This window comes from Lissotriton vulgaris, chromosome 2_1 (assembly GCF_964263255.1).
Source record: "Lissotriton vulgaris chromosome 2_1, aLisVul1.2, whole genome shotgun sequence".
In the NCBI taxonomy this organism is placed as follows: domain Eukaryota; kingdom Metazoa; phylum Chordata; class Amphibia; order Caudata; family Salamandridae; genus Lissotriton; species Lissotriton vulgaris.
The window spans coordinates 335,160,795-335,178,897 of record NC_141687.1 but is presented as its reverse complement, the minus strand read 5'-3'; the positions used below and the strand labels follow the sequence as shown (position 1 = coordinate 335,178,897).

General features: G+C 42.8%; 1 protein-coding gene across 1 annotated transcript in view; it reads right to left on the bottom strand.

Moving 5' to 3' along the window:
- Positions 1–1,932: 1,932 nt before the first annotated feature.
- Positions 1,933–18,103, bottom strand: part of TRARG1 (trafficking regulator of GLUT4 (SLC2A4) 1) — a 242,336-nt gene continuing 226,165 nt past the window's right edge. Inside the window, exons 2-3 of the mRNA XM_086955074.1 lie at positions 4,948–5,080; positions 1,933–3,994 (exon numbers count right to left, since the gene is read on the bottom strand). Of these exons, the coding sequence (XP_086811200.1) occupies positions 3,981–3,994; positions 4,948–5,080 (147 nt within the window). The 3' untranslated portion in view covers positions 1,933–3,980. The remainder of the gene's footprint in view (positions 3,995–4,947; positions 5,081–18,103) is intronic.

Genomic DNA, 18,103 nt, shown 5'->3' with positions numbered 1-18,103 from the left:
CTGCAACATGGAGTCTGCAATGCAGTAAGTAGCGAGTTTATTTTACAATTTTATGATAAAATAACTTGAAATGTCAACTCTGTGGTGATAAATGTGTTAATATTCACCTATTAGTAGAATCCTTGCTTCATCTTTATGTATTATTAGATCAGAAATATTTTCATTAATATACTCGTGTGTGTTAAACGCATTGTCTTACTCCTCTTTCTACATAATCAATGGCTTAAAGGGGTGTGTGACTATTTCATGTCCACAAGCACGGTACAAGCTTCTTGCCATATGTTTTAAATCGAATATTTTTTGTTAGCAGACTACATTGCCCCCGGCATTATTATGAGCGCCCGCATGTTGCAAAGTGCCTCATATTTCACCAAACTATGACATTTTTTACTGTGCAGCCACATAACTTCACAGTGCACAGCTTACACACAACAAACCCTGTGATGTCTACTACCTTTACTGTTTCTTTCTCACACGGTTTCCTGTTTATCCTTAATTTATCCTTTTCACCCACCTTTATCATTCATCCCTTTATTTTCCCTCTCGTTTCCCTTCCCTCTCATCCCCACGTCTGTCTCTCTTTCTCTCCACCGCTTCAACCATCTTTCTCCCTTCTACCCCCACCACCCCCACACACTCACGTCCATCTCTATCTATTTCTTCATCCCTTAGTATATAGAATCTCCCATTTCAGTAATGCTCTGGCCTTGATACATTTGGACTTCACTATGGGTCGCTAATTTGTGCAGAATGCATTCCTTAGGAGTCATTTTGAGCTGCATCTGTTTTTATTAAATGTGCATTTGGTAATTGGCTGAGAACATCGAAAATTCTTTGTTTCAAAGATAGAGAGAGCATCGGCCCTTTTAGGAATATATTCAATACTACATTACTGGTACATTTGAGTAGTACTACAATATCTTCAACTTCACATGTTATCATTAAACTTCCCTAGCAGATTTCTGTGTTTAAGGGAGGCATTGCCAATACTTGTCAGATGCAACGAGGTATATTCAGTCGGGCACTTCAATCATTTCTCAGTGACCTTGAAGTATATGTAGTGATGCAGCACCAGCGCCTCCCAGGGTAGTGTAATATATTTAGTGGAGCAATCCAGGACTTCTCAGTGGTACTGCATTTCTTCCAGTAGGACCAATCCATTTGTTTCTCAACAGCACTAAGCAATATTTAAATGCTGTGCAGTGTGTTTAATGGAATATACTAACCTCTCTCAGGAGGACTGCACCCTTTTCAGCAGGACAGTACTGGCACTACTCGATAGGATTACTAATAATTGTAATGGGTCTATCGCATTGATGTTGTGTTAGATTATGGTAGGTAATGAATGCTATGGGATATGTTATGTATGTGCATGGCGCCTCTTTTGCCATTGATATGTCGTTGCAGCACCAACCGGGCTTGATAACTTGATGCCCCGGTTACTAGGATTAATTACTTACTGGGGTTTGTTGGTGAACTGTCAAAAACAAAAAGTGTGAGGACATTTGAAGTTTTGTTGTTGCTAGATGAATTCAAAGTCTGTTGGGTGGGCCCCAAGGTCATTAGTGGATGCATATAAGATAAATGGGTTATTTTGCTTGCGCAGTGCGTAAAGGATGTGTATGTTTGTGACTTAGCTGGAAATATTGGGTGATGCTGTTGAGTCCTTCCTGATCTGCTGGTTTTTCTGGATTGTGTGTGGTGGATGTTTGCGCCCTTCTCCTCCTTGTACTCATGTCTGATAGTGACTGCTGAACACGAGTTGAATTCGGTTGTGGTCGGACTGATTTACATACGAGTGGTATATCTGAGCGTTGTGGGTGTGTGAATTATTCTGAGTGATAAGTTGGATGTTTGTATGTTCCTTTGTTTAGTGGGAATCCTTATTGGGAGCAATTTGACACCCAGCTGCAATAGAATACACGTCCTGTGGACGAATCTAGGCTGCTGATGTCTACTCCTCCAGGCTTATCATACAGATATAGTGAATACAGAACGCACACATTCTGCCATATCACGCCTTACTGATCTGGTGAATATAGGACCTAGGCAGCCTGTTCTTCCTGGGCTTGTTACCATACACGAAAATACAAGTTATGTCTCGCTCAAAAGAAGCCGGTACTGGGTGAAACTCAGTAGTCACAGTTATTTATTTTTCCAGAACTGCCTCATCCCTTCTATGTATTGTGACACTTCCTGTTGTATTTAACCAACAACCTCTGGGTCACAGAACTGTATGATGCTGAGTAAATTGGCTAGGGTGCTTCTGGACTGCCTGCGTATGCCGTGTGGCTGCAGCCACAGGATAGTGCTTCATTGTGCTCATGTGCCGCCTTAAAATTTCTTTATTGCTCCGCCCAGAAATGTGGGTGTAGCCTTCCCAAAACAATGATCCCCACAGGCCTCGAAAGTCCCCTTCTAAAGCATCCACAGGGGAACCTCCATTTAAACTGCGGCAATGACCAGGCCCTATTGCAAAGAGTCCCCCATTTTTCTTCTGTGACTGTGAAGGATACCTCTGTCAATAGGCTACATCTTAGTTCATGAGGGACTTTAGAACTCAAGTAGTTTTGGTCTTGGGGACCCACTAATGTAGGAGCAGGAGGTAATGTACTCCCGCATTGAAATACATGGTTGCTGTAGACGGCTTGGGGGTGGAATGAATGCCAAGGAACAAAATCTCATTATGGTGTATCTATGGGGACTTCCAATGCGGGGTCTTCACAGCTTTGTCAAATGTTATCTGTGTGGCTCCTAACAATTTCAAGATTGCTCTTTGTAGTTACTTCACGTTTCTTTTGCTTTGTGTCCATTTTTAAGTGCTCAAAAACTTCTCTCCCTATTGTTGGTGCTCTGTGTGCATGAAAAATAGGCTACTTTACATGTGCTGACCTAGTTTCGCCTAGCAGCTGCAGTTGAAAGCACCCCACTGCTTTTTGTTATTCCATTGGGTAGGATGATGGCACATGCCCGGTCTGTCTCTATAAATGCATTGTCACCAGGGAGAAACCGTGATGCATCAAAAATTGTCATATCTACAACATGGCACATTCGGCTTCCTCTATTAATCCGTATTGAGTCATGCCCCGTTCCCTAGAATCATAGCCCCTGCAACACAGTTTCCTTGCGGTGCAAGACTTCCCACTACCCGACTCCTCACAGCTCCTGTTCCCCACATAAACTTACTTCTCATTCCCTATTCACTGTGTATTCTATGATCCTCCTTGGCTTGCTACTCCACCTACTTTGACTCCATCATTCACCTATCAAAAAACGAACAGAGAATTCATCAAAACAGCTATCAAGAACCACATTCAGAACAGCATGCAGATGGTCAGTTTTTCCATAAAAATACAAAAAACGGTCCAAATTTTAAAGTATATAGCTGAAGAAAGCGGCATTGTAAGAGCAAGGGAACCAAAGCCATTGTTTATATTGTCAGCCTTTCTTTGCATTTTTTGGGGTTCTTCTTGCCTTACTCTCTTTCGACCAAAACAGCTATAAGCTGCACAAACTGAAATAAAACTCATCACATCTTTTGGCTCAGAAATATAAAAAAAATGCATCGAATTTTTCTCTTTCTGAATCACCACCAGGCTTTGATTCGTTATTCTTTTTCTTCCATTTCCGTGGCAGTCTGACGTTTCTCAATCTTTATCTTACATTTGTGCCAACAGCGTTCGTCCCATTTTTTAGGTTTGCATGATGTCCATCTCATAAAATTCCCTCCTGTTCACCAATCACAGACTGAGTGAGAAGAATCCAATTTTTACTGAGTGAAAAGATCAATCTCCAACAGGTTGCGAGATACTGCATGCGATCCGACGTATCTCTTGTGGAGTAGATCTCAGCCCAGAGGGGCGTCCCTGTTCCTTTGGTGGCTGTTAAAAAGGCAGGGGTCTCTTGCAGTAAATTTTAAAAATCGTGAAGGAAGGTAGATATCATCGTGGAATGCCCTTCTGTCCCAGGGAACCGTCCGTCTATTGGTGTAAAACTGAAATGCAAAGAGGTAATAGTTAGTTTTGGTTTGTTAGTGACGTACATGGTTTGACAAAATAAGATGATGTTCTGCGACTACTGCCCACAGACCATTAGTATGGTTTATATGTATCGATTGTTTGTTATTGGGTATGGCTACTCTACTGTAGAGTTCTTTTAGAACATTTGATCACTAGCTTAAGATTGGTAGGACAAGTGTTAGAGATTCAGGCAACAAAAATGGCCTAATTCTTCCAATTTCTTACAAGTGGGTTATTGTCTTTGCCCTGTATTTGGTTTTGGGCTCTAGCTGATTAGGTAGTGGTTGGAGGGCAGCTGTTAAATGGTAGGTTAGTTAGACTGAAACATTGTTGAAAGGTAGGACAGTAATGTTTATGTCTCGGATCTGCAGTTATGTCCAACTGTGTTGCAGCAACTCCACCTGAATCCTGTCCCACTGACAACCCCTAAAGGGTTGTTAACTACATAAGGAAAGACCTATATAAATTACCATCATTTATCTCCTCTTCATCTCTCTTACAACAACCATGCTGGGTTTCCTCTAAATGCAAAAACCAGTGGCCACTGCCCTAAGGCTGAAGCGTCCTTGACCAGACAAGCTCCCACCCATCTTCCCAAGTGGTTGTCAATGCAGCTTCCAAGTACACTCTGTGCAACCTGGCCTGAAAAGCGAAGGAGTTGTATTTGTGTTTGTGGCTGGAGGGAGCCCCAGGCGTCTTCACCTTGTCTTAATTCTCAGGCAAGGATCCTTTAGGTAATGGCTGGAATGTTTCTCTACTTAAGAAAGGGGAGACCCAACTCTGTTCTACAATATCCGAATCTTGTTTTATTTTAGAATTTATCCTAATTATCTGGAGCTTGTAACTCGAATGAGGTGGAAATTCACTGGAGGCAAACCTCTTTGTTCAACACGGCCTTTGTCCACCCTGAGCTTCCATCCCAGCTTACCTGTGAAGTTAAGCACGCAGTACAGCACAATGATGAGCAGTCCCAGAACGATGGAGACCACGCTGAGCAACCTGGCCATCCTTCCCAGCCTGCGGGCACCATCTGCGTCTCCCTGCTGGAGGCTGTTCCTTGACTGTCGAAAAGAAAGAGAAGTGAGAATAGCCTGATGTTATGTTATGTTATGTTAAAATGGGACTTTTATAGCGCAACGGCTACTCCAAAGGAGTGTCCCGGCGCTTTGAGCTCCTGACCAAAGAAAAGAGCTGAAAAACATAACAGTAAAAGTAAAAGAGCAGGGGCCTAGAAGATGGAACCGATTATCCAGCGAACAGCCAGGTTTTTAAGTCTTTCCTGAAGGCAAGCAGGATATAGCACTACATGCAGCACAAGCCTCACTTATATCGAAACAAAGAATATCATATCCGACTGCTTCTAAATATTCACCTTGAAGAACGTAATTTATATCCAATGTCCTAAAGTTTCCCATCTCATTCTCCTTCTCTTATCATTTCTTCCCCAATGGATTAAAAATTTGACATTGATGGTAAAACCGCGAGAGTTCACGAAAATCATGTCTAAGTGACGTTGTTTGCTCTGTAGAGTTGCCTAGGGTACCCTTTAAACTAATTCTTCTACAACATTTATGCCAAGCAGCTTCTCTCTGTCCTACATTTAGGTTTGGTTTTCACTTCCAAGCAAGTAACATGCAGATATGTACTGCTATTTTTAAGAAATCCATACATATGTCATGTAGAGTCTCCCAGCTCCTATATTAAAGCCTGGATGACTGTCTGCATTTCAAGATGAAAATGCTCCTAAAGAAATGTTACTTTTATAAATCCCAATCAAAGTGTATTACATTTCGTATTGACTTTGATTCAAGATTAAGGGCATCATTTTAAGTTTGGTGGGCCAGTATGATAAGGGAGGTGAGACGGGATTCCGTGCCTCGGCCATCCTAGCTGGGACCTTATGTGGTAATTTTCCAGTGAATGCTTAATGGCCGAAGCAGTTTTGCAACAGTAAAATCAGTGAGTGCAGTTTTTTTTGTGCTAAGGCCGCATTGTGGAACTGCCATCACTTGTGTCCTTTCCTCAAACAATCCCCCCAAATCGGGGGCTAGTGTGCCGAACACTGAAGGTTTTCTCCCAGAACATGTGGGGCATTTCTGGACTTTTTCTTCGTCAAGTCTGTTTTGTTTGACAAAGATATGGTGTATCCATACATAATGGATGCAGACACGAAATACATTGAACAGGCAGCCTTAAAAAGGGTGGTTCTTGTGATGCCATTTTCTCACAAAAAACGTGTTCCTTCCACCTCAAAACGAACGACCTGAGCTGAGAGGAGGCTACACAGGACAGCTACCACTTATTGACAAATGTTCACTAAGACATTCCTCAAAATGAGGGCTTAAGTCTCAAACCACAAATTCCCACATGCATCCTCGTGCAACATTATGAGTTGTATTGTAATTGCATTTATATATTGCTTGCTACCGCTGATGAGGCATTAAAATGCTTTATGCCAAGCAGCACGTTGCTCTGGAACTCTGGAACGCCAGGGTAGTGCCTAGTCCATTGTTATTAGTTCTAGGAATTAGTCTTTTGCAGTTAAGCAAACCATTCCATGCAGTAATTCCAGTTTCGTTTTGGTAGATTAAATTATTAGGAGTTTAGTGTGATCATTTGTGAGAAAGGGGAGGGCGTATATGAGTTCATGCAGACCTTTGGTGGGGTTATAGATGAGCTAGAGGAGAATAGATCTTGTTAGATTGCAGAGATATGAATTTCTAAAAAGGAAAGGCTGTGATCTTTGAAATGAGTTCAGGGCAGTTTGCAGAAATACATGAATAAACTTTAAGGGGCAGATTTACAAGCCCCTTGCGCCACTTTTACGCCACCGTTGCGTCACTTTTGTGACGCAGCGGGGGCGCAAAAGATGCACCATGGTGCGGGTTATTTACAACGTGACGCATCTCCCATGGTGTGCCGCATTGTAAATGCTTTAACAACAAAACTACTGGGTTCGGGCTCCCAACAGCACTGCTTGCCACAAGCAATTTAAACAACAACTGAGATTGCATGTGCTGCCAATCCTTTCACTCACTTGTTTAAAGTTGGAACACCTGACCGTTAAACAAATGTTCCTGAGACCAAAAGATGTCTTTTTACTTCTTATTTTATTTTGAAAAAAAGGGTGATATTTTATTATTATAATATCCACGAGATTTTTTAAGAATTTTCAAGGAGAAATTTTTGACCTTATGTACAATTGACAACTCATCATTATATAAACACAACAAAACTTTTTCAATAGAAACCTTTTTTAGACTTTATAAACAACATATAATACAAAACACTCAGTCATACTCCTCACAAACCACACTATTTACATCTCAACACACAATACAAAAAAAGGGAAAACATATAAATTGCAATGTAATCACTAGATTTACAATGAAGCCTAGAACCTAATTATATATTTACAAAGCTATTTACAAGTAAATATCATCCATTTTGTTGGTTTGTTAAAGGCTTGACTTTTCAAGCCTTTAACAAACCAACAAAATGGATGATATTTACTTGTAAATAGCTTTGTAAATATATAATTAGGTTCTAGGCTTCATTGTAAATCTAGTGATTACATTGCAATTTATATGTTTTCCCTTTTTTTGTATTGTGTGTTGAGATGTAAATAGTGTGGTTTGTGAGGAGTATGACTGAGTGTTTTGTATTATATGTTGTTTATAAAGTCTAAAAAAGGTTTCTATTGAAAAAGTTTTGTTGTGTTTATATAATGATGAGTTGTCAATTGTACATAAGGTCAAAAATTTCTCCTTGAAAATTCTTTAAAAATCTCGTGGATATTATAATAATAAAATATCACATTTTTTTCAAAATAAAATAAGAAGTAAAAAGACATCTTTTGGTCTCAGGAACATTTGTTTAACGGTCAGGTGTTCCAACTTTAAACAAGTGAGTGAAAGCATTGTAATGCAGCGCATCATGGGTGGTGGAGCTGCAGCGCACAATTACTGGCGCATCCTTGCCGATATGCAGGGATGCGCCAGTAATTGTAAATCTGCCCCTTAGACTTAACTAGGTTGTACTCAGAGAGAGGAGGAATGCGAGGGACTGAGGGGAAGGAGAGAGCCATTTGAAAGAAAAAAAGGGATTCAACGATCAGAAGTTTTAATTAAAGTTCAGTTGGTCATGCAGGATTTAGAAATATAGAAGTTGCATTTTGAGATAGCATGTAATTAGAGGATGCAAGACTGTGGAAAGAAACAGCATCAATTGAATCAAAAGATACTGATATATTAGGCTCTAGAATCCAATGAACAGTATGTCCACTACTATACTACCATTAGACCACTCCTATAGCAAGGTCAGTTGATTAACTTGGGGTTTACAAGCACAAAGTAATGGCAGCATGTATAAACTGGGAAATATCAAGAGTTTCAGACTGGTTTGAAAGAAGCAGTACCCTCAAGATCATATCAATGTGAGAAAATATATGGGTAAATAATGCAAATATTGAGAAGGAGATTCTGCAAATGCTGGAGTTGATGTCTTGTGATGTTCATCCTCAAGTTTGTCTCACAGTATTAATCATAAAAGCAAGGAGGGATCCCTTTGGATGCCTCTGGTTGTGGCATGGATCAAGATGGAGGGCAAGGACAGCTTCCCCAGACAGTGGAACTGTGCTGCCAGCATTCCTGTGGTTGAAGGGTAGAGATCCATCCACTGAGGTGGGGAGGACGTGATGGTTCTCTCTTTGTTAGGAAAGGACTGCTGACTAAACGTCCCGAAGCACGGGTCTCTGGTAAATGGTTAAGGCTGCAGAGACTGTTAGTGCAATGTGAAAGGGACCCTTTTAAGTGAGGCTCAACCTTTTATCTTTCTTGATCACAACCAAAAGCACAACTCTCACACCACTTAGTGTCTGGAGAGCCGCCAAAAAAGGACTTTTACATTCTGGTGCAGGCAGGGTTGCTTTGTCAGTTATAAATTTAGGCTTCAGGTTGCCGTACAAAGTGGAAGAAACAGTATAAAGTACAGTAAGGAGTTTACTTTAAGATGTTTAATAAGTGATAGCCTGTAAAATAAAACTCTGCAATGCTACATCCAGCCTGGTGCAAGGGTTAATAGAGCATATATTTACATACTGTTCATAAACACATATACCAAAATCGGTTTCAGTAGAAACTATTTATAATTAGTCGACTTATATTTACACTAGAGTAGCTAGACTTTTTAAATAAAGCTTCAAACTAGAGGATGTGTATAGGTCAATATCACTAAAGCTGACCATGCCCGGATACATAAATAGGTTTTTGCAATTTACACTCAATAAGACATGTAAATAAAGTAATATTAAATTGTTAAACATGCTACTAGTACATTTTGCACTTCTCTAAGAAACTGCAGAAGGATGAAAGTTTGAGTTATTATTCAAACCTGCGCTAGCTGTAGGATGCACACAGATGTGAGTGTAGAGTGTGCAATTAGTGTACATATAAGACACAAGTAACCTCCCAGCAGGACATGGTGGTAGGCTTATCATAGGTAGACAATGCTCACCTGGTGAATGCTCTAGAATATCCATGAAATTTCTCAGTGCACGTGATGGACAAGTTGTTACTTGAAGGAGTTTTATTTTCCTGCAGTATATCCCTGTCCGGGTTTGCAACACCCGCTTTCTTTACGGCAGCAGAAGAGGGTAGGGGATATCCATTTTTTCAAATGTAAATGACTTTGAAGTTGGGGCCTTTATTCCCTACAGGGCATAGATGCACTTGAGCATGTATAGCATGCTGTACAAGTTCACAACATAAAGTAACAGGCTAAATTGGAAAAAAGGCACACCCAGTCATAGAGAATCTTACTCGAGTGCAAGTACTTCAGTGTAGCTCAAATGTGTGTTTATGGATTGAGGTGAATTACATATATAAGGTGAGTTGGACCCGGCCCTTTTAGCAGGTTCACCCTGAGACTTTTTGCTTTTTCCTAGCCTGTTTCTGTGACCTGGTGTTGGTGATTTTAGGTCTCTGTGCACGTTTTCACTGTGGTACAGTGTAAAGTGTGTGAGATCTCTGTGTATGTGTGGTGAGTGACCTGCCCTCCCATAGGAATGCATGGGGAATATGTATGACCATGGTAGTTCCTGATGTGTGGGGAGTGCAGGGTCGGGTTTGGTATGTGCGAACTCGTGAGATTGAATGCTGCGCAATGATATATGCGGCATGATTGTGTCTAGTGTAGAAGTGCCACTTTTAGAAGTTGGCATATTTGTGTAATTTGTGTCTGGCTTGTGATTGGCTGGTGAGCCTGGCTCCAAGAGTCTGGGAGGGTCAGCCCCGGTGATGAATGGAGTGATTAGCATGCTGATGTGAGGGGAGGGGTGCACCTGGGCCTGAATAGGACTGGGCTTTCCCCACACAAAGCTGGCTCCACCCCCTGTGGTGCGTCTGATGTCCCTAGCCTGGCCTGTGAAAGGAGTTCCCTATAACTAGTTGTAGCTGGTTCTCACATTGCCTGCACCGTGCTAGACAAATGATTTCTCTGCATAAAAAGGGGCTGTGTCCCCTTACAAAATGTTCTTGTTTCTGACTTGAATCCTGCCAGGGGCGTGCTGCTGCTTGGGCTCAGGGGAAGTCTTGCCTCCCTGGGCCCTGCCCAGCCCCTGGATACCTGATGGACCCCTGGATGCTGGAGGATTTTCCTTGTGGGGGAGCTGTTTTGCCCCACCTTTGCTACCCAGGACTTTTGGGACCCTTTGCAATGCTTTCCTGAATTTTGCCCAAGCTTTTTGTGGCCTAAGCGCCCTGTGAGCGCTTGTTGGGGGAGAAGGCTGGTGACTTGCCTCTGGTGCTTAGAGAGCGCTTTTATGAGTGCTGTTGCAGCTTGAGGCTGCTTTCTGGGGACCCCCCCCCCCGTCATGGCTGCCTATGTCCGTGGTGTGGATGTGCAGGTGCCACCCTGCCGGTTTATTTATTTATATGGCGGGTGTCCACTCCGCTAATTGCCCAGCCTTCGTGATTTAAACTTGCACGGGAGCCCACCCCGTGTCTCACCACCGTGGCCCGGGCCGCCGAGAGAAGCTTTCGGAGGAGCAGCGCCGCCATTGGTTGGCTGCGGGAGGCTCGTCCCAGTGAGCCGCGCTCAGATTGGCCCAGTTATGCCCTTCCGGTCTCCCGTGTGCAGAGGGAGACCGGAGATACTGCCGCCGAAAGAGGAAGAGCCTGGAGCCTTGAGGGCTCCACCTTCCAAGTCCCGGTCCCGAGATGGGGGACCGGGTGAAGCTGGGCACTTTTTGAAAAGGCGGGGCTCTCAGGAGGAGAGAGCCCCGCGGTGATGGCAGGAAGCCCCGCAGAAGAAGTGCCGTTGCCCGGAGGAGCCCCCGCCAGGAGAAGAACAGCCCGGTGAGTAGAAGGGCTGGGGGGCTCCGTGTGGGCTACTGTAGGTGCATGTTCCAGGCACAGTGACGGTAAAGTGCGGCCCCGCTTAGCAGGGGGCCGCTCCAACATTTGGGGCATGATTATTTTAGGAGCTTGTGAGCTCCGCCACAGCAGGGGTATATTCTGGGCGGCCCCAAATGGCAGTGGGCCGCCCCAACGTTCTGTTAATGGTCCCTGAGGCCCGTGTCCTCCCCCAGTTGTTTTGAGAGCCACGGAGGCTCTAGGGGGCGCATTGTTGTTCTAGAGTCCAGAGGGGCTCACCGCCCACATGATGTTTAGAGCCCAGTGAGGCTCTTGGGGGACACAAGTGTTTTCAGAGCCTGTGTGGCTCCAACGTTCTGCGCAGTGTTGTGTCTGAGCCTGTGTGGCTCCAACGATTGGGCGCAGTTCTGTTCTAGGGTCAGTTCCCAGCTGCCCAGCAATTAGTGGGCAGCTGCACCGTTTAGGCGCAATGGAGAGAGTCCCTGTGTGGGACAGAGATGGCACAGAGGTTCCAGGCCTTCTACAGCTGCGCAGCACTTAGTGCCAGCTGCAACACTTAGGCCTTGTGACTGTTCTCAGCTGCCCAGCAATTAGTGGGCAGCTGCAACGTTTAGGTTTGCGCCGGTGGCGCACCCCTGACTGGCGCTGCATTGGCAGCGCGCCCTGACATTCTGGACACAGGGTTTTTGAGTCCCCTTGTTGGATGGCCAGTTGGTTAGAAAAGCACTAGGGTCCCTGTCTTTATTGTGATTGGTTAGATGTATTAACTATATCTCCTGATTAGGGTTTCCCTTTGGACATAAAAGTAACTCTTTACCACCTAATAATCAATGAATGGCTAGTAAATCTCAAAAAACCAAAAGCAAGTGCAAAGTAGACAAAAACCATGGGATCACTTAGGATAAATAACACTAAGCAACCAAAATTTATCAAAATTAAAACATGGATTTTATTTCCTCCCAAACGGGTTACAATCTAAAACATATTAAAAACAATTAATAAAAGCCACCAACAGTGACACAGTCATATATTTATATGCAAACAAAGGTAAAACAATCATGTACAGTCAAGTAAGAAAAAAACAGTTGACGCAGCGTTTCAGTGCTTTGTCTGATCTTCACACCTTCTTCAGGACGTTAATAATTGACTTGACATCTGTATTTCTATTGGGAAGAGTGTATCAATTCTTTTCCACTGTTATACTGAATACACGGCTGTTCTACCATCATTGGAGCTTCAATATTAGTGAACCACTATTCAATATGCACGGAGGGGCCACCGTTGATGCTGGGGATATTTCTTGAGACAGTTAAAAACCTGTTGTTAATTCAGGTTCGTCATAGGGTTTCTTAAACTTGAAAATATTTGTCGAAACAAAACTTCTCTTTTTTGATTTATGAAGAGAGTCTTGTATGAAAGATTCGGCCTCCCTGCTCCTCCGTGCTCTCGTCTGTGAGATTTACTAGCCATTCATTGATTATTAGGTGGTAAAGAGTTACTTTTATGTCCAAAGGGAAACCCTAATCAGGAGATATGGTTAATACATCTAACCAATCACAATAAAGACAGAGACCCTACTGCTTTTCTAACCTTAAGATCCCCCTCCCTGTCATATACTACAGGGGACCCTCCTTCCTTATTTCATGGATGGCCAGTTGGCCAGGGGGCTGGTATGTGATTTCTGCGCAATGTGATATCTATTTTTTTGATAGTAATTGCTAAGGTGATGTTTGCGCAATGTGGTTGCCTGCTATGTTTATGATGGTAATTGCCTAATGTGAGTTTTGCGCAATGTGATGTGGTGCTAGGAAATGTAATGCATTTAATATGATTAAGCACCTTGATCTTACACCTCTGAATGTTTTTAGGCATCATGTGTTTTTGCGCTATTGAGTTGTGGTCTGGCACCTCTGAATGTTTTTGATGCATCATGTGCCTTGTTCTTACACCGCTGAATGTATGTTTTATGCATCATGTGTTTTCCTTCCCTACGCCTCTGAATGTTGTGATGCATCATGTGTAATGTGTTCTTGCTTATACCCCTAATAGTATTGTGGTACTTAGGTGGTTGTTCTTTCTAGTACACGTGGTCCTAGTGAGGTCCTGGTTCCCTGCGCGACATTCTCCTAAGGTGGTTAGGGTTGCGTAGGTGGTACTTACCTGTTACCAGTGGTTACTGGTTGTGATCTATAATTGTTATTTTGTGCTATACTTATTCTAAGTTCTAGAAGTGCTATTTCTACTAAGTGCTGATTCTGACAGTGGCCCTTGTGGCCCTGTCCTGGTGTAAATAATCCCTTGTGAATATTGCCTGTGCCAGTTGGCACCATGTATATTGTGTGATACTATCTGATGTGTTTTGACTATACAAAAGTTATTTTTATATAACCTTGTGTGGAGTTCCTTTTGTGGTGTGCCTAGGATTTTGTTGCTGTTGTGTGCATGCGCAAATGCTTTACACATTGCCTCCGGAATAAGCCTGTCTGCTCGTGCCAAGCTACCAAGGGGGTGAGCAGGGGTTATCTTGGCGTGTGACTCCCTTGCCCTGACTAGAATGGTGGTTTCTGCCTAGCTTTGGCGTCAGCCTTAGCCAACCAGAAATAGCCAGTTCTAACAGTGACTATATGGGGCATGGCTAACCACCGTAGAAGATGACCACTTACTGAAGCTGCTTCGAGAACCATCGCCTAAGTCCCCTAATATCTGGCTCTGATCCGAGCGCCATCGACTTAACTATTGGGGTGAGGCTGTGAGGAGGTGACAGCGAGGACTCCCAGTGGTTGAAACGACATTCCGGGGCCCAGGAAAAACAATGCGAAGGGAAGGCCTGCCGCCCGGCCGTGGTCCACGGCCTCAGCTGCCTCCGTGGTCACGACTCTGTGGCCCCGACAGAATAAAAGCAGACCATTTGGCTCCACAGTAGCATAGACTGGACCTCCTGGATGAAGCGGTGCCCCCGGAAAGGAGCAGTTATCCGGGGCCAGAGCACTCTGCCACCCGACCGAGAGAGAACTGACCGCGCGGAGCGGGCCCACCGCAAGGGCGCAACTCTGGCCCGCGAGCGACCAGTATTTGGCCGACTGTCGGGGGCCCTTATGAGAAGCACTGAGAGGAACGGGCGAGACGCCTGAGGCGACGCCAGAGCTGCGAGCCCTGCCTCTCCAAAAGATGTCCTGAACAGAGCACTGTAGTTCGTGGAAGGTCTCCAGTGTCCAGGATCCAGGTGAGCTTGGGCAGCCCTAGGGGACGTGGGGAGGTCCGAGCTAAGGGGCCTGCCTCGCCCCCCAGGGTGTCACAGCGAGGCTCCATACTCTAAGACAATATAACATCAGCCCACCCAGTGACCTTCACCCAGCGACCCTCAATTTAAACTCCTGTCCTGTATGGTTGTGGGCTGTCTTCTACTGGAGTAAGAAGCCAGAGAAGACGTGAGAACCCCTACTGGCCCAGTGTTGAAGCGGGAGACTGCACGGGGCAAATTGCATCCTGGTGGGCTGTAAGCTTTCTCTTACCCTTATCACAGGGCGGTGGGACCTCCTCTGGGGTGACCACTGCCCAGGTGTACTGACGTCGGAGGGCCAGTCCAGAGGCGGGCACTCTGGAATTTTGGCCGCCAATATAAGATCATAAGCATCAGCCTGACGAAGCCTGAGAGAGGACACATGGGGGAAACTTAGGAGGCCGAGTAGGACTGAGAGGCCACAAACAAACTGGCACCGGCGATTACCCTATATCCTCATTCCACCTTTGCTGGATGCAGTTTCCTTCTACAGGCCGGATGCCAGGATGACAGACAGAAAAAGGGGCAAAGGGGTCTCACTAAACAAAGATTGACAAATATGCTCTTACCGGGGGACCAGACTCTCAGGAGGGCACTCAAAACCAACCCACCTCCAAAATCCCGCAAATCACGGAAGAAACTCCTATGTCCCTTTGAGACACAATGGCCGCTATTCAGGGAGTACACACTGCACTAGAATCTCAGTTAGATACAGTTACAATAGAGGTCTCCCTAATGAGAGCGGACTTCCGCAACCTGGGAACCAGAGTCAAGGAAGTGGAAGACTCAACTGTACATTTGCTACAGGGCACAAAAAGCCTTAAGACACAAGTGGGAGAACGAGAAGCATCAAACAAACTCCCAGAAGAGTGACTGGAGGATTTCAAAGGATTTTCCAATCGAAATAACATACTTATTTTGGGGGCCCCGGAATGCGCGAAGATCCAGCTGCAGACTTATTCGTGGAGGACCATATCCTCAAATGCCTCCATCTGCGGGTACTCTCCTAGTTTTTCCCTATGGAGAGAGCGCTTAGGGTGCGGTGGGCGCCCGTGGCCGGGGCCCCTGCTCACGAATGTCTGACATAATATCGACAGACAGAATATCGACATGCAAAAATATCGGAGCAAAAATATCGACAGCAAAAATATCGGAATCCTATCTTCATTAAGGTAAGTACAAAAATATCGATAAAATAATATCGTAGTACAAAAATATCGAAATCAAAAATATCGTTTTTTTAAATGTATTAATAATAATGTAAAAATAATTTTAAAATACATATAATTTTACAACTATTAAATAAAAATATTAAAACAAAATTAAAACTAATACATATACATTTAAAATAAATAAAACACTTAATAATTTAAATTAATTTTAATTTTTTTCATGTAATTTATTTGATTTAATGTAATATTTTTTTGTTTTTACCCTGTACGCCTGTACCCCAAAAACCCAAAACTGACCCTGAACCCTAAAAATATCCCTGTACCCCAAAAACCCAAAACTGACCCAGAACCCTAAAAATACCCCTTTACCCAAAAACTGAAAACTGACCCTGAACCCTAAAAATACCCCTTTACCCAAAAACTGAAAACTGACCCTGAACCCTAAAAATACCCCTTTACCCAAAAACTGTAAACTGACTCTAAACCCTAAAAATACCCCTTTACCCAAAAACTGAAAACTGACCCTGAACCCTAAAAATACCCCTTTACCCATGAACTGAAAACTGACCCAGAACCCTAAAAATACCCCTTTACCCATGAACTGAAAACTGACCCAGAACTCTAAAAATACCCCTTTACCCAAAAACTGAAAACTGACCCAGAACCCTAAAAATACCCCTTTACCCAAAAACTGAAAACTGACCCTGAACCCTAAAAATACCCCTTTACCCATGAACTGAAAACTGACCTTGAACCCTAAAAATACCCCTTTACCCAAAATTCATTAATATTATTTAATTACCAATTAATTATTAATTAACAATAACAATAAAGTAAATATATTAGCACATTTGCTGTAATTAATTAAATTTAATAATTAATATTATTTTTCCCAAATAATTAATTAAGAATAACAATAAATTATATATAAAAAAATTACTATAATTAATGTAATTAAATAATTAATATTAATTAATTACCAACTAATTAATAATTATAAATATGTAAACAATTATATTAATTAATTAACTAATTAATAGAAATTAATTACCAATTAATTATTAATTAAAATATGTACAAACATATATCAATTAATTAATTATTATTAAATGACTACCCACCCTATTCCCCTATAAACCCATAACCCGCTACAGAACATATTTATCAATTAATTAAAAATAATTAAAAATTATTTCTCAATTAATTAATTAATAATTCCTACTAATTAATAATTAATTTAACATAATTAAATTACTTCCCACCCTATTCCCCTATAAACCCACAACCCGCTACAGTAGTAAAAGACAATATTTAATTAAATTACATTAAAAATAAATAATAAAACATAATAAATACAATATAATATACACTAAATTTATTTAAAAATTGATATTACTAACATCAAAGTTATTAATTTCGATATTATTGACATCGATATTTACAACTTCGATATTACTGATATCATACCAATATCGATATTAAGACTGTCGATATTACTTACCTTCGATATTTTGTCCCATCGATATTTAAACTTCGATATTTTTGTATATCGATATTTAAAAATCGATATTTTGTCTGTGTACCCTGCTCACTGGTAACACGACTTGTTCATTTCTGGAATTGTGACTCCAGTCTCCAAACGGCCCGTACTGTCCCACCTGTACTATATATATAATGCTCATGTTAGCCTCTTCCTGTACTTAACGCTGAAAGTCCAAAGACAAAGACGAAACTTCCTTGATGTGAAAAAGGTCCTAAGGGAGAAGAGGGTGAAATATTAAATACTTTTCGTGGCAAGACTATGTATAGAATCAGAAGGCAAGGCCTGTTTCTTTACCTCTCTGGAAGAGGCCTGGGAATGGCTTGAAGGGTGGGGGCCAGTCAAGGGAGCCAGGCAGGGGCACGCCGCGAAGAGCGACAACGGCGCTAATGACTGACTACCAACTAAACCAAGTGACGGCCCCTGGCCTGACATGGCGAAACGGAACACCAACAGGAGGCCTGAGATACAGGAGAACTGAACTCCTCAGTGATGTGATGGAGCCTGTATCCTTAGACTGAGAGTGACTGATTTTGGTGCAAGAATCAGAGTACAACAAATTTTACCCGTGTGTTGTGGTGGGCTGCAATAATCTTCTGTTGGAATCCATATGGCCAAACTCGATGGTAAGGGGATGGGCAGTGTGCGAGGAGGAAGGCCTACGTTCACCAGAGTTTAGTATGCTGTGGGGGGGCTACAGACACTCTGCAAAGTTGGGG